The sequence below is a fragment of the Halichoerus grypus genome, chromosome 6 (genome assembly GCF_964656455.1).
Source record: "Halichoerus grypus chromosome 6, mHalGry1.hap1.1, whole genome shotgun sequence".
In the NCBI taxonomy this organism is placed as follows: domain Eukaryota; kingdom Metazoa; phylum Chordata; class Mammalia; order Carnivora; family Phocidae; genus Halichoerus; species Halichoerus grypus.
Genome location: NC_135717.1, coordinates 32,338,668 through 32,361,481, shown reverse-complemented (window position 1 = coordinate 32,361,481; position 22,814 = coordinate 32,338,668). Strand labels below are relative to the sequence as shown.

Here is a 22,814-nt window from a genome sequence, read left to right as displayed (position 1 = left end):
CAGGTCACTTTGAGCTCTGTTTCTATTTGCTATTTTTTAATCTTTGTCCTGTTTCTTATTATAACTGCTAATTTTTGTTTGAATCTTGGACATTGTGTATTGAAAATCGTAGAGATTCTAAATGGTGTTATCTTCTATCAGAGTAGATTCACCCTACACTCTGGCAGGCAGCAGAGAGAGGGACATAGGCTCTGTTGATGGTTTTAAAATATAGGCACACATTCTTCGATATACTCTTCCTTTAAAAAAGTGGAGTCTAATTTTTGTCTTGGGCTATACTTAGTGACAGCAAATAGAATATGGCAAAAGTGGCAATATGTAACTAGATCATAAAAAGCATCATAGCTTCCTTTCTTTCTCTTGGATTGCTTGCTCTGAGGCAAGTTAACTACCATATTAACATGGCAACAAGCATAGTTTACTAGAGGACATCAAGCAGCCTGTGCAGAATCCCACATGGTGAGGCACCCTGCCAACAGCCATGTGAGTAAACCATTTTGGAAGCGGGACCTTCAGCCCTCGTTGAGCCTTCAGATGACTGCAGCTCCTGCCATCATCCTGAATGCAACCTCATGACAAATCCTGAGCCAAAACCCCTCAGCTATACTGCTCCATACTGCATTACCCACAGAAACTGAGATTATAACTGTTTATTCTTTAAGCCATTATGTTAAATAATATACTTCAATCTAATCAGGAATTGAGCAGAACTGAGGCTTATTTGCGGTCTTTATAAGACTAGGTCTATTTTGATTTTTACTCCATCTTATGGCATAGCCCTCTAAGACTTCTACCAGAAACACTGGGGTGTTTCCTATGGCTCCCCCTCTGTTGCTGGTTGTATATTCCAATTTTTGTCTCCTCGATACAGTCCACTGTGATATCAACCACCTTCTGCTTGGCTTCTCAGTATTCCTGAGTGGTTTCGTTGACAGATGCAGTGAGAGGGGCAAGTGTCTAGCCCACTTGTGTATACCCTCTTTCTCTCTGGGACCTCAGTTCCTTAAGTCATGGCTTCTACCACAGCTTTCTGATGTCTTCAAACAGATATATATGTATCAAACAAATACATACATATAAAGTTAAATTTCTTAAGATTTTTTTAAATAAGAGCTTCTCAAATTGTTCAAGTGTGGGGGTTCCATCATAGCTACTCTACATAGCAGTTTATTTACTTCCTTATACATATAATTTATTTAAAATTTTTCAAAAAAATATTTAAGAAATAAAGGAACTTTAAAAAAGAAAGCAAAAACATGTTGTTTCCACTATTATTAAAACTCTAGAGAAAGCCAGGAGGTTTTATAATTGTTTTTTCTGTTAACCCCAAGTGTTAAAGGAATTAGTGCCACAACTAACTTTCTATGTCTGTCATGTAATGGTTGGATGTAGAAGTTTAAACAATTTTCTTTTGAGAATGTGTAGGAAATGGGAAAGGCAGTAACAGCTGAGCTGAAAATGCTCATAGAAGAGAAGGCTATGGACCAGAACATGTTTGAATAAAAGGAACTTGCTTAAATAGGAAGAAAATGCCTCTATGTGCAATCATTTCCAAAGATGAAAAGGAAGCATCAAGGTGTAAGGCACCCAGGAACAGACTATTTCACCAATGTTGATTGAATGAAACGTGAATTATGTCTAAAACCTAAGTCTGGCATTGAACTTCATGTGAAGAACTATTTGTAGAGATCAAAGAGGGGAAAGCCGTTACCAGCCACAATATATATTTTTTTTTTAATATTTTATTTATTGACAGCACAAGCAGGGGGAGTGGCAGGCAGAGGGAGAGGGAGAAGCAGGCTCCCCGCTGAGCAAGGAGCCCGATATGGGGCTCGATCCCAGGACCCTGGGATCATGACCCGAGCTGAAGGCAGACGCTTAACCGACTGAGCCACCCAGGTGCCCCACCAGCCACAATATTTTAAGAAATTTCCTACAGTGTTGCATGTGCTCCTTCCTACTCATTCTTCATTAACATTAATTTAATCTTGTGAAGCTTCTCCCTCTTTTATAGATGAAGAAACCAAGGCAGAGTTTCTTGCCCCCAAAACACTCAGCTAGTAAGTGGCCAAGCCACTAAAGCCACCAGTGGATTTAGACCCAGATTTAGACCCAGTTTGTCTCCAGAACACATGATCTTAAATTACTATATTATAACATTACCTGGAGAATTGTAATTACTAATTTTAGACACAAATTTTTCTCCAAGGTAAAATGCAAGTAGAAAACATAGGTTAGGTATATCCAGATGAACATGAAAATCATCAGTGTCTTCAATTTCCCTCCCAGATATGGTTCATTTAAAAAACAGCCATCATTGGGGCACCTGGGTGGCTCAGCTGGTTAAGCATCTGACTTGATTTTGGCTCAGGTCATGGTCTCAGGGTTGTGGGATCTAGCCCCCCCATCGGGCTCCAAGCTCAGCGGGGAGTCTGCTTGAGATTCTGTCCCTCTCCCTCTGCTCCCCCTCCCCGCTTGCTCTCTCTCTCTAAAATAAATAAATAAATCTTAAAAAAAAAACAGCCATCGTTGGTAGCAATCAGTGGAACAGTTTTATAAAAGTAATGTATCATTAAATACTCACAGAATTTCAATCTTTAGTTTGCAGATAGATTAATTTCTCAGGGTAAGTATTAATAATAAATATTAAAAATGAATAATTAATACACAAACAAGCCCCACATGTATACTATTTAAATAAAATTAATTAACATAATGCCCAGTGAGAACTGCACAAACAAGAAGTGCATCACTTGGCAATTTTGGCAAAGTAAACCCATTTTGTAAATATCTCCCAGATCACATCAGTGGCATCCAGTCTGCCTCATGCCTCACCCCTAGTCACTAATCCCACTCCTACCACACCGACCTAAGTAACCACTATCTGTGGGAAACAGAACGCCACAACGACCACTGGTGCATGTTCGTTCAGATCCCGAGATCTCCGAGAAAACTCGAGATTGCAGGGTTAAAAATAACCCGAAAGGATAAGAGTGAAATGCCCTTGGGATGTGTGTGGTCTGTTCTAAAGTACACAGCAGAAGATGTTTTGCAGATAGGAAGCCAGCTGTAAAAAGAACACTGTGCATTCCCTTCTTTGTTCTCTTATTCTGTGTTAAGGTCCAAGTACAATGGTGTTTACAATTAATTGATCACAGCCAGTTACAGATTTCTTTATTCCTTCTCCACTCCCATTGCTTCACTTGACTAACCCTGTGTACGTGGAAGAATGTGCCTTATTAAGCCCCTGCTGTAAGTCATTATAGATCTATATCATTGTAGAAGGTATATTAGATTATGGAAAATAAACCTCGGGACCTTGGGGTGTTCGCTCGATGTCCCCTGTGCCTCGCTTTACTGTCGTCTCTTTTTCTCAGTTCCTTCGCTGCTCCAGGTCCACGACTATCAGAGGTCGACAACTATCTTTTAACACCATAAGTTGTTTTTGTTTGGTTTTCACGTTTATATAAATGGAGTCATACTCAGTGAACTCTTTGGTGTCTTGCTTCTTTTGCCCAACATTATGTGTTGTGAGGTTCATCTATGCTGTTGCTTAGCAGCAATAGTTTCTTCATTCTTGTTGCTATATAGTGCTCATCACACGAATATACCTCAGTTTACTTATTCACAACTGTTAATGGGCATCTGGGTTGTTTGCAGATTGGGGAAATTATGAGTAGTGCTGCTTTGAACATTCCTTTTTATGTCTTTTGGTGAATGTACATACATTTCTGTTGGACATTTGCCTGTAAATGGAATTGGTAGGTCATAGAGTATATATATTTTCAGGTTTAATAGATATTACCAAACACTTTACCAAGGAGGTCATAGCAAAGCTACATTCCCATTAGGAAGTATAATGAGGTTTTTGTTCTTCCATATCCTTGCCATCACTTGATAATACCTGCCTTTTTTGCTTTAGCTACACTGGTATGTTTATAGCATCATGTCTTGGTTTTAATTTGTATTTCCTTCTAAAGTAGTTAAGCACATTTTTATGTTAGTTAGCCATTTTGATACCTTTTATGAAGTTTCTCTTAAGACTTTTGCATGTTTTCCCTTTGAGTTGCCTGTCGTAAGTTTTTTTTGTTAGATATGTTTACTATAAATATCTTTTTCCACTCCAAGTCTTTCCACTTTTGTAATAGTGTCTTTATATGAATTGACTTCTTAATTTCATTGTAGCCTTTTTTTCATAGTTTCTACTTTTCTGATCAGTGTTCCATCTGGTTTTAACTATATCCATCTTTCCTCAATATTCTTAAAAGTATTAATCATAATTCTTTTAGTGTCCTTGTTTTGTAACCCCAGCATCTGGATCATCTATATAGCTGTTTCTGTTGTTTTTCTGTCAGTTTCTGGTCATTTGGTTCTGTCTTTTGGCACGCTTGATAATTTCTGAAAAATTGGTGAGGCTCTGGAATAATATCTTACTGTACACAAGGTTTGTTCTCTCTGGCTGAGTAGGACCTGGTCACCTAATCTACTCAGGGAATGGTATAAATTGAGGCTTGTTAATATGGTAAGGTCCTTCTACCTCTGGCTAGTTCACTGTGGCTTTTAAGACATAGACCTCTGTGGATTCCCAGCTGAGAGCTTGGAGTGTTCACTAGGGTCCCTCCACCTTGGTGGGACCCAAATGGTAATCTTCACCGCCTCAGCCCAGTGAGAAAGCTAAAAATTCCACTCTGCTTTTTAAAGTCTTTCTGCTAGGTTTCTTAAACTCCTAAATAACGCTATATTTGATGTACTATAGCAGCAAGGAGAAATACTTAAAATATTAGAAATATTGGGACACCTGGTTGGTCGCCTGGTTGGCTCAGTTGGAGGAGCATGCGACTCTTGATCTTGGAGTCATGAGTTCGAGCCCCACCTTGGGGAGGTAGAGATTACTTAAATACATAAACTTTTTAAAAACAAAAAATTAGAAATATTTTAGAAATGTTAAATGAAGAATTTTGAGATTGATAAGAGATTTTGACTCTAGTGTAGTGAACATCTGAAAAGAATTGCTATGGTTAAGCAACAAAATAAATACAGTTATCAATCTATGATGACTATTACTAGGACAAAAAAATACATACAAAGTAAACTTTCTAAGTTTTGTTAGAGACCAAAAACAGAAGGATGAAATATTCTTGATCAAATTTAGATCTGAACATTTGATTTTGTTTACTGAACTTAGAAAGAATGGCTGTTAGAATCTCTTATTGATAAATTTGGGAAAAATTATTGAATTAAATCTGTTCTAAAATGTGCATGAAAACCAGTTGATTTCACAAAACTAAAATGAATGTGTAGGAAATGTCTGCTTCTGCCCATGAGGTATTAATTGCTACAGGAATTGTTCTTTTGTTGTCAACAAGCAGAAAACCAAACTAAAAAAGAAAAAGAATTGTGTGCAGACATTGTTCAACAGGGAGCAATCTCCCTGGGAGAGGGAAACAGGTGAAATGCACCCTACCATTGTTCAAGCTTACTGCCTGGAGGCATTTTGCAGGTAAAGGGCAGAGGCAGGAGGAGCCCAAACAGCCTCTAAGGTCTTGCTACATATACATCAGAGATTGGGGAATCTGAGTTGGCTAGAATTTGTGAGGCAGAACAATGAAGAAAGCAAATTGTGTAAAGATAGAGCTCTGATGATCTGCAGAGGGAACTTCTTGAATCATTGGCTGAATGCAGATCTATGCATGCAAAGGATGAAACTACAAGAGGCTGGGGAAAGAACCATTGAAAAGAAGATCAAACATTTTTTGGATATTGTGCAGGACTGGGAACATTTTGCTTTCCCACTGGCTATAATGAAAAAAACTTATAATATGGAACCACAGGTAGAGAGAGTCCTTATGTGGGTGTAGCTGTAGTGAGGCTGGCTTAGTCCTAGACTAAAAACTGCTGTGGTCCTACTTCCAAAAAGCTAAAAGGACACAAAGGATGCAAGTAATCCTGAGTAATTTAACTGTATGTCAGAATTGTCCTCCATTCTTTTTCTTTTCTTTTCTTTTTAAGATTTTATTTATTTATTTGACAGAGCACAAGCACGGGGAGCAATAGGCAGAGGGAGGGGGGAAAGCAGGCTCTCCACTGAGCATGGAGCCTGACTTGGGGCTTGATGCCAAGACCCTGAGATCATGACCTGAGCCGAAGGTAGATGCTTAACCGACTGAACCACCCAGGCGCCCATGGTCCAGCACTCTTTGAAAGAATGAAACATCCATCATTCAGCAGTGTAAATTCTACAATGTCTGACATCTAATCAAAAATTACCAGACATGCAAAGTAGCAAAAAATATAATTCATAGTAAGGAGAAAACTGAAATGCTAGAAACAGACCTAGAAACAATATGTTTGATGGACAACAACAACATAAAATAGCTATTATCAATTTAGTGTTCATGTCCCAACAATATAAAGGAAAATGTGAAAATGGCAGATGTTAAAAAAAAACCCAAGTTGAACTAGAAATGAAAAAGACAATAACTGAAGTATGAAAAGTACATTGATTAGGATTAACAACAAAATAGATAATTGTTGATTTTTAAAAAGACAGTGGAATAACAATAGAAACTGTTCAAACAAAGGCATGGGGAGAAAAAAGACTAACAAAGAAGATGAACAGAGCATCAGAGACCTTTGGAACAGTATCAAGCAGTCTAATATATATATCATTGAAGTTTCACCAGGCTAGGGGCAGAGGGGAGGGAGGAAAGATGTAACATCTAAAATTTTTCCAAATTTGGTGAAAATTCAAAGCCCATAAATATTAAAAAAAAAAAAAAAGGTTGAGAAGCATAAAGGAAAACCACATCATAATCAGATTGGTGAAAGCCAGTAGTGACAAGAAAATCTTAAAAGCAGCCAGAGAGAAAAGACTCATTACAAAGAAAGGAACAAAAAAGATCAGGAGACCTCTTGCTGTGTACTATGCAAACTAAAAGACATCTCTAAAGTTTTGAAATGCAGAAGACGTCTCTAAAATGTTGAAAGAAAAACTACCCATTAAAATTTCTACACTGTGTGAAAATATCTTTAAGGTATTAGGGGAAAACAGACATTTTCACACTAAAAAAAAAGTTGGGGGGGTGTGGAGAATACATCAGCAGTGGATCTGCACTGCAGAAAATGTTAAAGGAAGTTTTACAGGCAGAAGGAAAATAAAATCAGATGGAAATTTGGATCTATGCAAAGGTGAAGAGATGAAGAGTACTGGATATTATAAATATGTGGGTAATATAAAATATTTTTCTGTGCTTCTATATAGGGTATATATGTGTGTATATATCATACTGTTCCTCTATATTATGTGGTATGTGTATATATATGTGTGTGTGTGTGTGTGTGTGTGTGTGTATAATATAAATTATACCATTTATGGTGTTTCTGTATACAGGCAACAAATAGTTGGAATTTAAAATTTAAAATCAATACTATTTACAGTAATGTCAAAGAACATGATATACAAAGGGATAAGATTACCAAAATATCTGTAAGACCTAACTTCAGAACTATAAAGTAGATTTCAGATTTGTGATCTAGCACATAAGGAGTTATTACTCCATTCTAACAAGTAAAAAGCTCAATAAACTGGAAAAAATCAACACCTCTTCTTAGATCCATTAAAGAAGTATGGTCACAGAGCAAAATACTGCCCCCAAAATTGGAGCAACAAATGGGCAGAAATGGTAATCACAACATTTGGGAACTGGAGCAGAAACCCAGAAGCAGAAGCTTCCATGGGAACCAATGCCAGTTTAGGAAAATGTAAACTAATTGCTGGAGGCTCAGAATAGACAAATCAAGAGTTAAAAACTCCAGGGGGAGGCCCATAATTTTGTGTTTTACCTCCAAGAGCTCTACCAGGTCCTGACAGTGAATGGAGAAAAATCCCTTCATGCTTGCAGCAGCCAGTTGGCAAAAGGAACCTTTTGAAATATACCAGACCACTCTGTTCTTAACAAGGACTGTCCTAGGGAGAAACTACTACTAGAACTTAACCTACCTGGGGGAATGAAATCCCCAACTCCTGCTCCCTCTAGCTTTCCATATGGAGGAAGTGAATACCCAACTCTAGCTGCTCCAGCCATCTGTCCCACGTAAAGGGGGTGGGTGACTAAGAAGTGCTAGTGAAGTTCACACTCCAGGGGCATAGACCTACTTAAAAGACTGAGAGCTAATCATAGGATTAGTAGAACCACTGCATTACCAAAGGTCTGTTTATCATAGGTCCTTTTATCCAGGACATCGGGTCCACCATTCAACAAAAAATCACAAGACATACTAAAAGGTAAGAAACATGATTTGAAGAGACTAAACAAGCATCAGAAGCAGAGTCAGCTATGACAGAAATGTTTAACTTGCCAGACCAGGAATTTTGAAAAACTATTTGCTAAGGGCTTCAGTGAAAAAAAAAGTAGAAAAAATGCAAAAACAGGTGAATAAATAAGCAGAGAAATGGAAATGCTTGAGATCAAAACTAACAATGAAGAATGACTTTGATGGACTTACTGGTAGATTAGATACCTCTGAGGAAAGGATCACTGAGCTTGAGAGTCTGACAATAGGAACTTCAAAACAGAAAAGTAAAGAGAAGAAAAGACAACAACAAAAATATCCAAGAACATGGGACAAAGTACAAAGGGAATAACCTAAGCATAATGGGAGCACCAGAAGGGTAAGGGAGGGGGTGTGCAGAGAGAAAGGAACAAAAACAGTGTTTGAAGCCATAATGACTAAGAATTTCCCCCAAATTAACATTAAATACCAAGCTCAGAGAACACTAAGCAGGATAAATACCAAAAAACTACATTTAGGCATATAATATTTAAAATTCAGAAAATCAGAGATAAAATCTTGAAAGAAGCCAGAGGAAAAAACACCTTACCCATAGTGGAGCAAAGATGAGAACTGCATCCAACGTCTCCTTAGAAACTATGGAAGCAAGAAGAGGGTGGAGTGAAATATTTTAAAGTATTGAGAGAACAAAACCACCAGCTTAAAATTCTGTACTCTGTGACACTGTCCTTCAAAAGTGAAGGAGAAATACAGACTTTCTCAGACAAACAAAAATTTAGGGTATTTGTTGCCTGTAGACCTGCCTTCTGAGAAGTGTTAAAAATTCTTCACAGAGAAGGAAAATAAGCCAGAAAATCAGATCTACAGACAAGATCTTTGAAGGAATGAGTGAAAGTAAAATAGAAATTTATTTCTCTTTTTAATTGATTTGACAGTTTGTTCAAAATAATAGCAACAGTGTATTTATGTGTTTGTGCGTGTGTGTGTGTGTGTATGTGTGTTTAAATGAATATCAGCAATGATATAAGGAACAGGTAGGAGAAATTAGGAATATTTTGTTATTGTAAGGTAGTTCCACTACTTGTGAAGGAGTATAGTATTATTTGAAAGTGGACTTGAATTAGTTGTAAATATATATTGGAGACTTTAAGGGAACCACCTAAGAAAGAAGTATAATTGATAGGCTAAGAAAGGACAGAAAATAGAATCATATACAATGCAGTTTTATTCATAATTGCCAGAATGTGGACGCAACCAAAATGTCCTTCAGTAGGTGAACGGATAAATAAATCATTACATTCAGACAATGGACGTTACTAAAAAAGAAATGAGCCTTCAAGCTATGAAAAAACACAGAGGAAACTTAAATGCATATTACTAAATGAAAGAAGTTAGTCTGAGAAGGCTATATACTGTATGATTCTAACTACATGACATACTAGAAAAGGTGAAACAATGAAGACAGTAAAAAGATCAAATACTGCCAGGGGCTAATGAGGAGGGATGAATAGGCAGAGCTCAGGGATTTTTAGGGCAGTGAAACTATTCTGTATGATGCTATAATGATGGATATGTATCATTATATATTTGTCAGAATGCGTGGAATGTATACCAGTAAGAGTGAACTCTATTGTACTATGGACTTTGATCATGATAATGATGTGTCAGTGTAGGTTTATCCTTTGTAATAAGCATACCACTGTGCTATAGGATTTTGGTGGGTAGGCGTGGGTGGGGAGGTTGGTTAGGGACAGTAAGTATATGGGAAAATTCATTATTAATGTCACTTCACCCAAATCATTCTTTACATTTAATGCACTCTCAGTCAAAATCTTGGCAGCCTTTTTTGTAGAAAGTAACAAGCTGATTGAAAACTTACGTGAAATGCAAAAGACTTAGAAGATGAAAGCAGTGTTAGAACAACAAAATTGGAAGACAGACACTAAGTTTAAGACTTCTATAAAGTTATAGTAATTAAGACAATGGTGTTGTCTTAGGATAAACCTATAAATTGGTGGCCAGATTAGAGACTATTATATATTGTCCATTGGTTTTCAACAAAGAGGCCAAGGTAATTTATTGGAGAAAAGATAGTCAGCAGCTGTTGCAGGAATAGCCAGAGGGGAAAAGTGAACCTCCCCTCTTACCTCACACCATATACAAAAATAACTTGAAATGCATCATAGACCTAAGTACAAAAGCTAAAAATTAAAAACATCTGTAAGAAAGTGGTATAACTATGCATAGCAATTTTATGGGCTCATTGAAATTTGTGTCAAGATCTTAAAGATTCTGATTTAAATATCAAACTCATGAAAGTGGAGTCAGGGTCAAATGGGAGCAATAACCGTAATGAGCGTCATTTACCATCTCCCTTAGTTTAGTAAATGTGTGGTCAATATTTCTACTATAGTGATATAATGTAGAATCGTGGCAGGACTAATTTTTTAATAGCCTTATTTGTCACAGTCCTATAGCTATTAAGAGTCAAAGTGTCTTACTGGGTTTTTTTCAGTTATACTTTTCATTTTCATCAAGGCAAGTATATGTACTTGCCTTGGTGACTTTTGTATATTTTGTACATTTATGTATATTGTATGCTTATAGGTTATATATTTGGATTCATTGTAAATGGGTCTCTAGTAAGTTTTAAGGATCCATTATTGGACACTTTTGGTCATGTAACTGGCAACATATGGGTTTCTTGAGTATTTGGTTTTATCTCCAGTTCCCCACCACAATTGTTAGATTAAAATGTGTCAGTTATGAAATGGTAAGTCAGAAGAATTCTAACCATTGACTGCATGTTTCAGCCTGATAATGCATGTTTAGTTTATTTTTGTTTTTAATTTTATCATTTTAGTAACAATGATGATGTTACATTGATTTCTGTGGAAAGTCCTAATTTGACAACTCCAATTACATCAAATCCAACAGGTATCTTAAGTTGATTAAAATACGATCTATGAAATTAGAAAGCCTCAAATCAGTATTTGCTTAAAATAGAGAATTGAATATTATCTTTCATTAAAATAAAATTTTTAATTCTTTCAAGTGTTTTAATTTATATGTAATTATATATTATAATTTAATAATATGATTAATATTATCTGAATAAATAAATGATTCCTTCATATAATTGAGGTTTCTTTCTAACCTCGTGTTTATCAATTTATGGCCTTTTGTTTGTTTACTGTGTTTAATGGATTTGTAAGGTACAAAACTACTTAACCTTTCATATATTTCATTATTTTTCTGTGTTTGCTCTGCCTGTGTTGGTGGTAGTGATTTGGTTTTGTCTGTCTTTTTGTTTTATCTTAAGATTTAAAGTTTGGCTATTCTTTAGCATCTTTGATTTTTTTTTTAACTTTTGGTTTTTTGAGAATACTTTGTTCCTCTTTAGAGTTTCTGTCTTATACTTACGTAAAAATCTTTACCCTCAGATTTCTAATAAAGTTCCTCTCCCTTAAAATGGCTATCTTGTTGGCCTATTAAGTCCTCATTCAAAATTTCCCATTTCTTTTTCATGTTTTACTATTTTAGAGTATTTGCCTCTTGATTTCAGAAAGCTTTGCCTTCACTTACAGAGCCACTCAATTGCTCCCAGGGCTCAGACTGTTAAGATTGTGAATCAGATATTTACAAGCATTTATCTGAGGTTTTCTCCTGGTTCTAGATAGAATGCTCCTCAGTCATCTCCAGAGTCTGGGTTAGAGATACTGTGAATAAAGAATGTGTACATTTCCAAGTCTGTTTCCTCAAATGCCATATCAATTTACAGATGGATTTTCAAAAAAGAGTCACTAATATAGTTGTAAAGTTACAGAAGGACAAAATCTTTTGAATCCAAATTAGATTTTTTTTTGTTTGAATTGGTTCCTTGGTCTTTGGAATAGGTAATGTCAATTGAATTACTTTTTTGTGATTATGTAATAAATGGTTAATGAGCATCCTCATTGTGTTTCAGCATTCATATATTACAAAGTTCATAAATGTTTAATAGTTTACTAAATTTGTCAAATGTTGATATTTTAATAATTTTCTTCCAGATACTGGAAAAACTACATCAGGAAATTCTAACAATTCTAATAATTCACCTGGTGCTGAAACAGAAGTTACGGTAGGTAATAAATGTTGTCTCTGAATGTTGTTTATTTGAGTATGTTAGTTCTATGAACTTTAGTGTCGCTACCTGGGGGGATGACTTAGTTTTGTCATTCATTCTTTGGGAGATTCTTTCTCTGTGAAATTAATGCCTGACTAGTTAGCATACCCAGATTCCAGGCTAGCTTAAACATTAAAACAGTGACAAACATATTTCACAACCATACTTATTTACCACACTAACTCAGATTTTGCTTAGTCATATTCTCAGAAACCATATAGTATTTCATGAGCTTCTCTCTCCTAATAGAGTTAAACGGTAAGGACTTACAAAATATTCAGTCTCCAGCTTCTAAATGGCAATTTAGAATCTGTGTTTTCTTTTTTTTAAATATTTTCTGCTATTGAGGCAAAATCTTAGTTTTTTAACAACTTTTCAGGCTGTAGAGAAGAAGAAATTTGATTCTGTAATTGATCTGACAAAAGAAGCCCTATCAAACTGCAGCACAGGTAAGAGATTTGTCTTTCCTTTTAAGAAAGAGGGAAGGTAGCAGTTCAGAAAGTATTTGACCCATTTATAAAGTTTTAGTGTGTTAGTGTGTGTGTGTATATAGCTCTATGCAATTTTGTCATGTATAGATTCACGTAATGGTCACCACAATCAACTTGCACAACTATCCATGGGTGTTATATGATGATATAGTATGTGTCTTTTTGAGATTGACTTCTTTAACTTAGCATAATTCCCCCACAGGTCCTCAGAGTTGCATCAGTAGTATTGCTTTTTAGTGTTGAGTAGTATTCCATGGTGTAGATGTATAATAGTTTATATGTTCACTCACTGAAAGATAGCTGGACTGTTTGGGGGCTATTATGAATCTCTTTTCTGGTACATACCTTTTTTCTTTATATCAGTAGCACTGTGAGAGGGTACTAGGGCATAACATGAAAACGTAGAGGAAAGAACGACAACAGTGCCCTCTTTCTCAGATTTAAACAGGAAGAAGTAAAATATAGTCATCTGGGGCTAGTCATCAGTTATAAAGCTTCACCTCTTAATAACTGCACTTGAATGTTCTTGATACTCTTGATAAAATCTTGGAATACCACTTATTAGCATTAGAAAATTATGTAATATTTAAAAATGGAGAGTAGCATAGGAAATATATAGCCAGTTCCTTCTCCCCTTTCAACTGTGGATCCAGACAAAGGTTAGAACCATGGGAATCTCCAGGTACCTCATGATAGAATTAAAAAACCCTTCAGTTTCCAGTTTCATGATGAAAATTAGAAGTATAAATTTGAGGGGTGGGGCGCCTGGGTGGCTCAGTCAGTTAAGCGTCTGCCCACAGCTCGAGTCATGATCCCAGGGTCCTGGGATCAAGTCCCTCATCAGGCTCCCTGCTCAGCAGGAAGCCTGCTTCTCCCTCTCCCTCTGCCTGCTGCTCCCCCTGCTTGTACTCTGTCAAATAAATAAATAAAATCTTAAAAATAAATAAATAAATTTGAGGGGTGCCTGGGTGGCTCAGTCAGTTAAGCGTCTGCCCACAGCTCAGGTCATGATCCCAGGGTCCTGGGATTGAGCCCTGCTTCCGGCTCCCTGCTCTGTGGGGAGCTTGCTTCTCCCTCTCTCTCTGCCTGCCACTTTCCCTGCTTGTGCTCTCTCGGTCAAATAAATACATAAAATCTTAAAAATATATATATAAATTTGAAAAATGATTTGGGAATCTATAATAATTAGTTACTTTTTAACTAAGATTATTAAATCATTTCTAAACTATAGGGTACAAGATTTAAGATACAGTAAAATAAAAGGTATGAATACAGATTCATCAGTGCTTTCGAAAATAAAGCAGACCTCTAAGTTGTGGGGGCCTTCAGTTTGAAATCTAGCAGTTGGACGGATAGATCATGCTAATTCATGCTGCTGACTCATGATAATGTGAGTCTGTTCATCTTGTAGAGTGTCCAGTTCTGAATAAAGGTATAGTTTGTCAGGTCAAACCTGGACTGTTGCCCATATTCCCAGGCTTAATGAACGGTATCACCAGCTCACCCAGTTTCCCAAGCTAGACATGAGTCGCTTTTGACTCTTGGATCTGCCTCATTCCACTGTGTAGTCAGTTTTCAAGGCCATCAGTTCTGTCTCCTGAAAAGCTAACGCGTCCAGTCCATAGATTTCCTTATTTCAAAATTCCATCATCTTTAGCCTGCTCTACTGCCATAACTTAGTAACCAATGTTTCTACCCTAACTTACTGCTTCTAGTCAGTCTCCCAAGCTGCCACTAAAACACTACTTCCTGTATATAAACCTGGTTATGTTTTTGTTTTTAGGATAAAATCCAAACTCCTTAGAAAGATAGAATCCTTACTGACTTAGACCCTGAAAACTTTTCTAGCTTATGTTCTACAAATCCCTTACCTGTGCCTTAATAGTTTCTCAATAGGTAATGCTTCTCCTCTCCTTACCACCTCTGCATGTGCAGTTCTCTTTGCTAGGAATGTTCTCCTCTCTCTGTCTCCGCAGGTGTGTCTGATGACCCCACCCTTCATTCTTTCATATTCACTTTAGACACTTAGGCTGGACTGTTCCTTTCAGGCTCCCCTTACCATTGGTATTTAGTGCACACCTGTATTGTAGCTATATTACATTGCTCTGTCATTGTTTCTTTACATATGTCTTCCTGAAAGGACTCAGTTCTTTTCAGTGTCAGCGGCTTTCTTAATCTGTAAGTTTCCATCCTTTTAGCACAACGCTTAGCACATAGTATACTTTTTCCAAAAAATATTGAATTAATGCAGATTTTCCACTAAAGAGTTTTAAAGGAAATATAAGTTTACATACTGTGAATGGGAGTGTAAATCTTTCTGGGAGACCTTTTGTCAACATCAAAAACTTTACAAATATGTAAGCCTTTGACCCCAAAATTCTTTGAATAGTTACCTAAAGAAATTAAAATTAAGTATATAGGGAAGTATAAAAATGTTCATCACTGTGCTGTGTGTGAAAAATAAAACTTTGGAAACCCTTAAATTTCTAGAAATAAAGGATCAATTGCACAAATTAGATTTATATGATACAGCAGTATTCAGCCATTAAAAATAGTGTTGTAGAAGTATGTGTGTTGATGTAAATGTGTTAGTAATGTAACGAGAAAAAAGTCATAAATGTATATGGAGAGAGTAGGATGGAGTAAAGGGCCCAGACTTAACTTTTCTGCCATAAACAACCACAAACTAAGTAAGATGTAATAAAAAAATTTTCAGATATTGCAGTATAGGACTACAGTCCCTGAGAGAAGGGAATGAATGAGATGAGCTGTACAGAGTGCCCAGCTTTCCTCCTAGACTGCGGTGCAGTGGAGGAACTCCCAAGCAGAGAATGGCTGTCTTGCTGAGGTGAGGAAACAGAGATTCATTCAGAGAGGTTGAGGCACCAGGAATGAAGGGAAAGAGTATAGTGTCAGAAGGAGGGAGCCACTCAGAGAAGGAGCTCCAGGAGGTTAGCATAGAGTCCTCTTGAATTCTTGCTGAAGTATTAAGCCACACATGCATGGAGTAAAACCCCATAAATCTTGGCAGAGAATGACCAAAGAGCTTTATGCTCAGAGGTGGGAAATGTGTCAGTTCTGACCAGCTGTAGTGGCAGATTCTTACTGAACATCTGGGTATAAACTCATCTTAGAACAAAGGCAACTGTAGCCTTACCCTAATAAAACCAAAAAAACAAGCTTTGAAAGGATTGAGCTGAACTACATATAACTCAATAGCTTATCACACAGCCCACTGTGTTCTGTTAAAAGAAGAGAATGGAATTAAACACAAAACCATTTAAAATTTATAATATCCATCATCCAATTTAAAAAAAATCACTAGAGATACAGAGACCAAAAAATGGAATCCATAACCAGGAGAAAAATCAGTCAATAGAAACAAACTTAGAAATGACAGAGATGACAGAATTAACAGACAAGGACTTTGAAAGAGCTGATAGAAATATGCTCAAAAGGGCACCCGGCTGGTTCAGTCAGTAAAGCATGCAACTCTTGATCTTGAGGTTGTGAGTTTGAGCCCTGCATTGGGGGCAGAGATTACATAAATAAAATTTTAAGAATTAAAAAAAAAGAAATATGCTCAAAGATAAAAAGTGAACAGGAACAAAATAAGAGAAATAAAAGATACAAAATAGAACCAAATTTAAAAAAAGAAAATACTTAAAGTTCCATGGATGGAATATAATCAGCATATTAGACAAGGAAGAAGGAAAACAAATTGGTAAACTGGAAGAAATAGTACCTGACCAAATAGTTTGGAAAGAAACTATCCAAATTAAAGAAGGATTTAAAAGAGAAAAGGAAAAAGGCTGGAAAAAAGGAATCAGACTTTTAATGAACTGTGGGATAACATCAAGTGGTCCAATGTACACGTATGGTCAGAAGTCTTCTAAATTTAATGAAAAGTACAAACCTACATAATTAAGAACTTCAGTAAATTCCAAGCAGGATAAATACAAAGAAAACCGTATCAAGGTACATCATAATCCATTCCTGAAAACCAATGATAAAAAGAAAAATCTTAAAAGCAAACAGAAAACAAAACAAAACGTTTTTTTCAAGAAAAAAATGTTTTCATACCCTAAAATATAGAGAAGAACAAAGAATTCAGTTTTCTCAATTGGAATGATATAAACCAAATGAAAGTCAAAAGACATCATTGAAAGGCTAGGGTAAAAAAAAAAAAAAAATCCTTAACCTAAAATTCTATATCCACCAAGTATCTTTCAAAAGTGAAAGCAAAATTAAGACTTTTTCATATAAAACTTGCTGTCAGCAAACCTTCATTATCAAAAATAGAGGCACCTGGGTGGTACAGTTGGTTGAGCATCCAACTCTTGGCTTCAGCTCAAGTCATGATCTCAGGATCGTGAGATAAGCCCCACATGGGGCTCCGCGCTTGGCACGGAGTCTGCTTGAGATTCTCTATCCCTCTCCCTCTGCCCCTCCCACTCATGCTCTCTCTCTCTATAGAATAAATAAATCTTCAAAAAAATAAAGGAAGTTCTTCAAGCAAAATGAACATGATATCAGATGGAAAGTGGGTCTACATGAAGGAATATAACACCATATTGTAGAGCTTATAACATATAGAAGTTAACATATGACAGCAGTGCTGCGTAAGATGATCAGGGGAATGGACATATGCTGTCGTGAGGGTCTCACATTATATGACTAGTATGTTATTTGAAGACACACTAATAAGTTATAAAAGATACATATGGTAATGCCTAGAGCAATAATTTTTTTAAGTGGAAGTCTAGCTAATACTAGTGAAGATAAAATGGGATTTTTTACATAATCCAAGAGAAGTCACAAGAAAATGCAAAGAACAAATGAGACTAATAGAGAACAAAAGACAAGATGGTAGATTTAAATCTTACCATATTGATAATTAGAATAAGCATAAGTGGTCTAACATTAAAAAGCAGACATTGTTGGACTGGATAAAAAAAAAAAAACAAGACCCACCTGCATGATAATTATATGATGCACTTTAAATATAAATATATGCATAGGTTAAAATTAAAAGGATGGAAGAAGACAACTAGGCAAAAGCATGCAAATACTAATCATGACAAAGCTGGAGTGACTGTGTTATCGTAAAAACACTTCAAAACAAGGAATATTACCAGAGATAAAGAAGACCGTTTCAGGTGGCCAACAGACACATGAAAAAATGCTCAGCATCACTCAGGATCAGGGAAGTACAAATCAAAACCACAGTGAGATACCATGTCACGCTGGTCAGAATAGCTAAAATTAACAAGTCAGGAAACAACAGATGTTGGTAAGGATGTAGAGAAAGGGGAACCCTCTTACACTGTTGATGGAAATGCAACCTGCTGCAGCCACTCTGGAAAAAAGTTAAAAATATAGCTACCCTACAACCCAGCAATTGTACTACGGGGTATTTATCCAAAGGAAACAAACATAGTGATTCGAAGGGGGCACATGCCCACCAGTGTTCATAGCAGCGATGTCCACAATAGCCAGACTATGGAAAGAGCTCAGATATCTATCGACAGATGAATGGATAAAGAAGATGTGGTATATATATACAATGGAATATTACTCAGCCATCAGAAAGAATGAAATCTTGCCATTTGCAATGACATGGATGGAACTAGAGGGTATTACAATAAGTGAAATAAGTCAGTCAGAGAAAGATAAATACCATATGATTTCACTTTTATGTGGAATTTAAGAAATAAAAACATGAACATAGGAGAAGGGAAGGAAAAATAAAGCAAGAGGAAAATAGGGAGGCAAACCATAAGAGATGCTGAACTCTAGGAAACAAACTGAGGGTTGCTGGAGGGGAGGTGGGTGGGGGGAAGGGATAATTGGGTGATGGGCATTAAGGAGGGCACGTGATGTAATGAGCACTGGGTGTTATATACAACTGATGGATCACTAAATTCTACCTCTGAAATTAATTTTTTTAATTTTTTTATTGTTATGTTAATCCCCATACATTACATCATTAGTTTTAGATATAGTGTTCCATGATTCATTGTTTGTGCATAACACCCAGTGCTCCATGCAGAACGTGCCCTCCTCAATACCCATCACCAGGCTAACCCATCCTCCCACCCCCCTCCCCTCTAGAACCCTCAGTTTGTTTTTCAGAGTCCATCGTCTCTCATGGTTCTTCTCCCCCTCCGATTTCCCCCCCTTCATTCTTCCCCTCCTGCTACATTCTTCTTCTTCTTTTTTTCTTTCTTAACATATATTGCATTACCTGTCCTCTGAAATTAATTTTAAAAAAATTTCATAATAAAGAAGTCATTTCATCAGGAAGATCCAAGGAAACCTACATGTGTATGCATATAATTGTAAAATTTCAAAATTCCTGATGCAAAAACTGATAGGATGAAATGATAAATAGAAAAATAAACAATTATAATTGGAGGTTCTATCACTCCGTTCTCAGTAATTCGTAAGGTATGCAGACAGAAACTGAAGTTATAAAACCTGAGCAACACTACCAACCCAACTTAACCTACTTGACATTTGTGGAGTGCTCAGTCCAAGCACAGTAGAGTACACATTCTCATTAAATGCATATGAAACAAGCAGTAAGATAGGTTGGGTTCTGGACTGCAAAACTAGAGAGAGAGAGAGAGAGAGAGAGAGAGAGAGAGAGAGTGTGTGTGTGTGTGTGTGTGTGTGTGTGTGTGTGTGTGTGTTTAGAGCACAAGCAAGCCAGTGGTGGGGAAGGGCAAAAGGAAAGGAAGAGAATTTTAAGCAGGCTCCACAATCAGCACAGATCCTGATGCAGGGCTCGATCTCAGGACCCTGAGATCTCTGATACAGCAGAATTAAATTAGTAATCAGTAACAGAAATAGCTGGAAAATCCCCAGGTATTTGGAGGCTAAACACATTTCTAAATGACCCATGAGCCAAAGCAATCAAAAGGGAAACTTAAAAATATTTTTAACTGAATAAAAATGGAAACACAGCAACATTTGAGGGATGTAGATAAAGCAGTGCTTAGAGGGAAATGACTAGCATTATATGTTTATAGTAGAAAAAAATAAAAATCTAAAATTAACAATCTAAGCTTCTATCTTAAGATGCTAGGAAAAAAGAACAAATTAAACCCAAAGCAAGTAGATGACACTTTGCTATAGAAGATGTGGGGACGGCAGATAGGCACAAGAAAACATGATCCTCATCATCGTTGCTCACTAGGGAAATGAACACCATAATGAGACACCACAACATAGCTATCAGAATGGCTACCAATGAAAAGAACTGAAAATACACAAAGTGTTGGTAGGATGTGGAGAAAGCTGGAATTCTCATGCTTTGGTGGTAGGAATGTAAAATGGTAAAACCACTTTTGAAGTGGCTCAGCATTTCCTCAAAACATTAACTATACCCTTACCATAGGACACTGTCATTCCCGTCTTAGGTATTTACCCAAGAGAATTGAAAACCTGTATCTACACAGACTTCTACACCATTGTTTATGGCAACTTTATTCATAATGGCCCCAAACTGGAAACAGTACAAATGTCCATCAGCTGATAAATGGATAAATTGGTTGTGGCATATCTGTACCGCTAAATATTACTCAACAATAAACATGAACACAATATGCGGTGCCTGGCTGGCTCAGTCGGGGGAACATGTGGCTCTTGATCGCGGGGTCATGAGTTCCAGCCCCACAATGGGCATGGAGCTTACTTTAGAAAAATGAACAGGGGCGCCTGAGTGGCTCAGTCGGTTAAGCATCTGCCTTCGGCTCAGGTCATGACCAGGGTCCTGGGATGGAGTCCCGCATCAGGCTCCCTGCTCAGCGAGGAGCCTGCTTCTCCCTCTCCCTCTGCCTGCCGCTCCCCCTGCTTGTACTCTGTCAAATAAATAAATAAAATCTTTAAAAAATAATAAAAAAGAATGAACAAAATGTTTTTATGTGCAACAATATGGATGCATCTCAGAAACATTATGCTGGGCCAAAGAATTCTATATACTGTATGATTTGATTTATATGAAATTCTAGAAAAGTCGAATCTAGTCTTTAGTGACAGTAGACCTGTGGTTTCACGGGGCCAGAGGTGAGAGAGATCCACCGAGGAGGGACACTGAAGGACTTGTGGGCTGAGGAAAACATTCTGTGTCTTGATTTTGGTGATGGTTTCACAGGGGTACATTTGTCAAAACTCAGAATCACACATTTAGAATGGGTACATTTTTACTGTATGTAAATTATATCTAGATAGTTCATTTAAAAATCCAAATTTTAAAAACCACTTTTATATTACACATATTTACATGATGACTCTGTGTGTCTACGTGAGCATATACATGCAGCAGAGGATCTGGAAGGTCGAACATCAGAAAGTTAAGTTGAAACCAGAGGCCGCAGTTGTCACCTAGCAGTCGAACAAGCAACCTTAAAATGATGGGGTCCTGGCTACTCCTGCTTTGAACATTCAAAGCCCTGAAGAAATCCTTACTCATTTGTAGACAGATGAGGGTAAAAGCAGAGAGTGCTTATAAGGTGCTGGCGCTGAGGACACACAGGGTATAAACAGGAACTGGTTTGGGACCAAAGTCCTGTGTTGCCTCTTCTTATCATCCTCAAGTTGCATTTCTGTCTTTCCCTATTTTAAGGGCCAGCTGACTTACCACCTTGAGAGAAGCAGTGTTAGTTATAGGGCTTCTGTTTGTTAGAATGTTTTGTGTGTCATTGACTGGAGGTTATCTGTGTCTGCTCTCCTGTGGTGATGAACCTGCCAGTTACGATCTCAAAGATCTAGCTCTAGTTAAGTAAACCAGTTGGAAAGCCTGTTACAGACTCGCTTAAAGTTAAAACCGGAAGGTCATTACAACTCAAACAGGTTTTTTACCAGCAGTAAATAAACTGACTAATGAATTAACTTTGAAACACAATGCAGAATCTTGATTATCTTTGTGAGTCAGAAGAAAAATACAAATAAAAGAAATTTTGTTGGGGGAGATTCAGAATTATATTAAACAGTTATATCATTGCACACATAGTAGATCAAGATGGTTTTGACGCTTATTAGATGCATTCAGACTTGTGAAGTTTTTAGCTCCTTGGCCCTACTACTTTCCAACAGGAGGCCCCGTTTCTTACCACCCCCCCAGGTAGCCCCTCCCCAGTTGTTTTCAGACCATTCTTATACCTACTTAAACCCTCTTCCTCTCCCTTAGCCCACATTTTCTCTTTTTCCCTTTCTTTTCTTCCCCTCATCATCTCTCTCTCTTCCATTCTCCTGTTTGGCCCTCCTCCCTCCCCTCTCCCTTACCACAGTCCACAATTTAAAGTTGACCCTCAACAACGTGGGGGTTAGGGACACCAACCCCACATGCAGTTGAAAATCTGCATATAACTATTAATTCCCCCAAAACTTAACTACTAACAGCCAACTGTTGACCAGAAACCTTACCAATAACCTAAACAGTCCATTAACATCTATTTTGTATGTTATACGTATTATATACTGTTTTCTTACAATAAAGTAAGCTAGAGAAAAAATGTTCTTAATGAGGAATAAAAAATAGATTTACAGTACTGTACCGCATTTAGTGAAAAACATCCATGTATAAGTGGACCCGCTCAGTTCAAGCCTGTGTTGTTCAAGGTCAGCTGGATATCTGATTGCCTCGAGGCTAACACACCCTCAGCAGCAGAGATTCCTTTAACCCCCAGACTGCCTGATATTTAGTTTGAATCCCCAGGACTTGCGTGTGTCACATATTTATACTGGATTGTAAATGGCTCTGTGTTTGCAAACATCCTATTGACCTAAGAGAGCATAAGGCACCTCTAAGAACGCTGAGCAAGGATCCCTCTCCCGTGTATAATTTTTCCTAGTTCCAGGTG

At 37.1% G+C, this 22,814-nt stretch overlaps 1 protein-coding gene across 1 annotated transcript in view; it reads left to right on the top strand.

Annotated features, from left to right (window-relative positions):
- Positions 1 to 22,814, top strand: part of ATF7IP2 (activating transcription factor 7 interacting protein 2) — a 70,634-nt gene that overhangs the window by 42,920 nt on the left and 4,900 nt on the right. Inside the window, exons 7-9 of the mRNA XM_036070561.2 lie at positions 11,156 to 11,229; positions 12,342 to 12,412; positions 12,837 to 12,906. Coding sequence (XP_035926454.1) covers positions 11,156 to 11,229; positions 12,342 to 12,412; positions 12,837 to 12,906 — 215 coding nt within the window. The remainder of the gene's footprint in view (positions 1 to 11,155; positions 11,230 to 12,341; positions 12,413 to 12,836; positions 12,907 to 22,814) is intronic.